General features: G+C 37.6%; 1 protein-coding gene across 1 annotated transcript; it reads left to right on the top strand.

Moving 5' to 3' along the window:
• Nucleotides 1-3,896: 3,896 nt before the first annotated feature.
• Nucleotides 3,897-4,832, top strand: LOC107135368 (olfactory receptor 1013-like). Its single transcript, XM_015477250.1, has one exon. The coding sequence runs from the start codon at nt 3,897-3,899 to the stop codon at nt 4,830-4,832; it is 936 nt and encodes a 311-aa protein (XP_015332736.1).
• Nucleotides 4,833-5,330: the final 498 nt, after the last annotated feature.

Raw genomic sequence — 5,330 nt, forward strand, 5'->3', positions numbered from 1 at the left:
ATATATATATATATATATATATATATATATATATATATATATATATATGCATACAGTTATGTAAAGACAACTTGGATTCTGTAGTTCTGGGAATCTGATTGCTTTGCTGTTTCTTTCACCTCCCTCTCTAGCCCATTGATAGCAGCCTCTGCAGAGCTTTACAAGGATGCTGAGGATGTTCTATATATAGTTGATAGACCTTTATTTTACTTAATTATATATGGTGCTGAGAATCGAACCCAGTGCCTTACACATGCCAGGCAAGTGCATTACCACTGAGCCCCAGCCCCCAGATGATGTTCTTAACAATGCATTTCTTAATGCCTGAGTACAATGATGGTTCCTGAAATCCTAGAATGAGGAAGATGGGCGTTGGGGTTGATGGTTGGATAGTGGTAGATCCCACTACACATAACACAGCATAAGCACAGTCTCCAAAAAAAAAAAAAAAAAAACTTTCTCAACTTTACTTAATAACACCTGATTTGTCAACACACAATTCCATTTAATTGTCTTGTTAGTTCCTCCACAAGTAAATAAATCCTGAGGGAGTTCAGCAATCTATAACCCTGGGAATCTAGAAAATGGCATAAAAGATTCTGGAACTTTCAGATTTGAATTCTGTTGAGATGGTGTTGTCACTGAAAATTTTAGGTAAGTTGCTCAATTCAGATGTTATAGACAGAAAATTGTATTTATTAAAAATCAGTTTAATAGCCCTCTATATTCTAACCTCCTGAAAGGCTGAAAGAAAGGGCCTATTTTGAAATGTTTTTATTATCTTCCTGTTTTAATCTCTGAGTTCACACAGAGAAGTAGAACTTCACAGTTTCGGTGACACAAAAAATAGCCATTAACCCTACCAAAAAATATAATTGAAAAAAAAAAACTAAATGCAATCATACAAGAACCCACGAGAAACTTTGTTAACATCTCAAGAGCAACTGAGGTGACTGAAGTAGCAGAGATCGTTAGTTTGGAAGACAAAAACATCAAGAAAAGCTGAAGTTCTTTCAGTTTGATATTCCTTGGGAAAGTTTAAAGGCATATGATATTTTTGAGAAGACCACTGATAATAAAGCTTACCTTTAAACAAAAAGGGTGGCTTTTAATACTTTTGAATGGAAAATTTATTTTTTCATTATCATAAAAAGTACCCTTTGTTAGAAAGATAAGTGTGCAGGTTGATTAATATATCCTGCCAGGTAAATTAATTTGTTGTTCTGATTTAAAAATACAGGATCAGCACAAAAGTCGGTCTTTCTGGGGCTTTATGTAGTGATACAGGGGGAAATGCCAAGGAAATCTGTGCCCTGTCTCTCTTTGTGGGACCCAGGGTGAGTCATGAGCATCCTTTTGTTTTGGTTTGGTTTTTTTCCAAGTGAGAAGAATTGCATAGTTTTCATAAAATCTCAAAGGGACTGGAACCCAATCAAAGGAGATGGAGCATCCCCTGGCTCCTGATGAATGGTGAGGCCATTTAGAGGACTTTCCTGCAAAGGCAGCAGAGATAGGGAGAGAAGAAAATGCCAACAGAGGCATGCAAGCACATAGAGGCTTCAGTATCAAGCACAAATCTAACCCATTGCCGTGTTTTTCATACAAAGACAATGTTGCTGCTTTACACCTGCATAGCATAATTATTTACATAGGACAGATAGTTTACATGACAATGTATTAAGCACCTGATGTATAATATCTCCTTTAAATCTTCTTGCAGTCCTATGAGGAAATTGTTATTACCTCCCTTCATAGACAAGAAAAAATGAGATGGAGTATTTAAATAAGTGTTGCAAGATCACAAGTATAGAAATTGTTAATATCAGGACTGAAACATAAATCTGTTACAACTCGTCTTTTGAAATTTGAAAAATTATGAACCACATCTTTATATGCATGTAAGGCAAGCAAGACTCCTGTGATATAATAATAATAATAATAATAATAATAATAATAGGACTGATATTCAGGTCAGCATTTTTCATTGTGATTTACACACAAATGAAGTTCCAAATACTTGGGCTGCTTTTATATTTAAAAGCAGATTATATGTTAAAAGCAGGTTATATATTTAAAACAGGTTCCTTTGGGGTCACCTACAACGTGCTAAATTAGAAACACTGGCCAGGTGATTTTATGTATAAAGAATATGAGAATCACTTGTTCCTCTAGTATTTACAACATGTCAGTATTACAACATGTATCTGCTCTGTGGTTGAGTTGACTGAAAGCCAAATGCTTTTTCAGGTCTCACTGGATTGATGGATAGCTCTGATTTCCAAGCTTTGTTTCCTATATCTATCCATCATGACATCTGATGACAGACAATCTTTTGCAGACATGGAAAACACTAATATTTGCAGACACACTAAATTTGGGTAAACAAATATGTGCTCAGGCTGACCATTTTGGGACTGGTTAATTTGTTTCTTCCTATCTGGGTCTGAAAAGAATACATTAAATCTGGGTTTGCTGGTGTCAAGACATGCATGTGGGATATCAAACAAAATTTTGCTGTAGTTTTAGGGTAAAATGACACCATTTGAGGCCACTCAGAGCATTGGTCCTATTGAGTGGTTTCTCTTCTGGATCAAGGCTTCTCATTTATTCATTCAGTAAATATTTATTGTGTCTCAGGCTTTTCGACTCCCAAAACCCACAATGACATCAAACTTGTTTTTATCTGATATAAAAATAGATTGATTTGCTGGTGCCCATTCCAATTTCACCCTGACTCTCCATCTGATTTATTCCCTGGGTTTCATAATAAATGTGTCAACCCCTCCTAAGGACTACCTGGGAAGAGAGCATTCTCTGAGATTGTATTAAAAGACATTGTCCTTACATCTTAAACCATGGGGACATCGCACTTGTGGGCTCTGAACCACCTGTCCATTCCTAGCTGGAAAATGGGAAAATGAATTTTTCTCCATGTCTAAATTCAATTAGTTCCTAGTTCATTATTATCCCATTATCCGGTTTAGTTTTCATAATAGCATAGGCATTAATTGAAAACCTGTTGGAATTTATTGATTTATTTGTTTCCTACAAACCCGTACCTTGTAAAATAAAATCTTTCAGCCTCATAGCCATGTCTTTGTGTGTTAAACTGCACCTAGAGCTAAAGAAATACATTTTTTGTAAAAATAAATAACAACCCCGTTATGGTTTGGATATGACATATTCCCTAAAAGCACCTGTGTTAATGCAGGAATCTGCAGAGGTGAAATGATTAGATTATGCGAGCTGTAACCTAATCTATAAATTGATCCATTTGATAGATTAAAAATTCTAAAAGAGTAGTAATATTGGGTAGTAACTGTATGGCATGGCTGGGAAAGATAAGTCACAGGGGTATGTCCTTAAGAGATTGTATCTTGTTGCTCCACCTGGTTCGTTTCTCTCTCTCTCTCTCTCTCTCTCTCTCTCTCTCTCTCTCTCTCTCTCGTGTGTGTGTGTGTGTGTGTGTGTGTGTGTGTCTTCTTCTTAGCTGCCACATGGTGAGCAGATTTCCTTGATCATGTCCTTCTGCCATGATAATCCGTCTCACCTCATACCCAGAGTAATGGAGTTGGCTGATCACAGACTGAACCTCTGAAACCATGAACCAAAACAAACTTGTCCTCCTCTAAGCTGTTCTTTTCAGGTATTTTGATCATAGTAACACAAGGCTGACTAATACAAACCCTCGACATCATTTTGAATTTCCTATTATTAAATGTATTTCACATATTGAAATTGAACTCAGAAAATTCCTCACTTGCAAAAGGGACGCAAGGTTCCTGCTTGGTGTTGAGCACATCTAAGGGGCTTAGCATGTAAAGTGCCTTCATCTGGTGTTGGTTATGGCAATTAAATCTTCTCTACTCCATCCCTAGGTGAAAGGTCTCTAAGGCATGGAAAGGAGCAATCACACAGTGACTGAGTTCATCTTGGTGGGCTTCACAACAGACCCTGTGATGCAGGTCCTCCTCTTTGTTGTGTTCCTTGGAGTGTACTCTGCGACCTTGGTAGGAAACACCATCCTCATAGCACTGATCTGTAATGACTCCAGGCTCCACACGCCCATGTATTTCTTCATTGGAAATCTGTCTTTCCTGGATCTCTGGTATTCCTCTGTCTACACCCCAAAGATCCTAGTCACCTGCATCTCTGAAGATAAAAGCATCTCTTTTGCTGGCTGCCTGGCTCAGTTCTTCTTCTCAGCTGGGCTGGCCTATAGTGAGTGCTATCTGCTGGCTGCCATGGCTTATGACCGCTATATGGCTATTTCCAACCCCCTACTTTATGCTCAGGCCATGTCAAGGAGATTGTGCATCTGTTTGGTTCTATACTCCTATACTGGGGGTTTTGTCAATGCAATAATATTAACCAGCAACACCTTCACCTTGGATTTCTGTGGTGAAAATGTCATCGATGACTTTTTCTGTGATGTTCCACCTCTAGTAAAGTTGGCATGTGACGTGAAGGAGAGCTACCAATCTGTACTGTTCTTCCTTCTGACCTCCAATGTCATTACCCCTACCCTGCTCATCCTGGCCTCCTACCTCTTCATCATTGCTGCCATCTTGAGGATCCGCTCCACCCAGGGCCGCCTCAAGGCCTTCTCCACCTGCTCCTCCCACCTGGTCTCTGTGACCTTGTACTATGGCTCCATCCTCTACATCTACTCTCGCCCAAGTTCCAGCTATTCCCTTGAGAGGGACAAAATGGTTTCTACCTTTTATACTGTGTTGTTCCCCATGTTGAACCCCATGATCTACAGTCTGAGGAACAGAGACGTTAAAGAAGCCCTGAAAAAGCTTTTTAAGTTGGCTCAATCCGAAGTCTAAATTGATACACTTTTTTTCAGATCACTGCTAAGCTATAAAACACTGCTCCTGGAGAAGAATGGGGAATTGGATCTTAAAATATTAAATTTCTATTTAATAAAATATAACACATTTTTTAATTTGTATTAGTTTCTTTGGTTTAGTGATTAGAATTTCTACTATTGATCATACATTCATTTTAATATTTGTATAATTTTCAAAAAGCAGTATCTGGGTTGAATGCAAAATATAAGTATGTTTGTAATACTTCTAGAACACCAAAGATTAAATTTTACTTTGTTCTCTCTCTCCTAATGTAGATCCAATTATTTCTCCCTACAAAGTATCATGGGTATATAAAGGAAACATAATATGGAATTATGTTGCTGGCTAAATAGTTTATTAAGTACTTGCAGAACTTCAATGATAGACAAACAAGGAATGTCGAGATTTTTGATGAAAAGAGACAAAGAGCATTGATGTGTAAGAAAATAAATGCAGGTAAAATTAAAGAGAAGA

This window comes from Marmota marmota, unplaced genomic scaffold (assembly GCF_001458135.2).
Source record: "Marmota marmota marmota unplaced genomic scaffold, marMar, whole genome shotgun sequence".
NCBI lineage: Eukaryota > Metazoa > Chordata > Mammalia > Rodentia > Sciuridae > Marmota > Marmota marmota.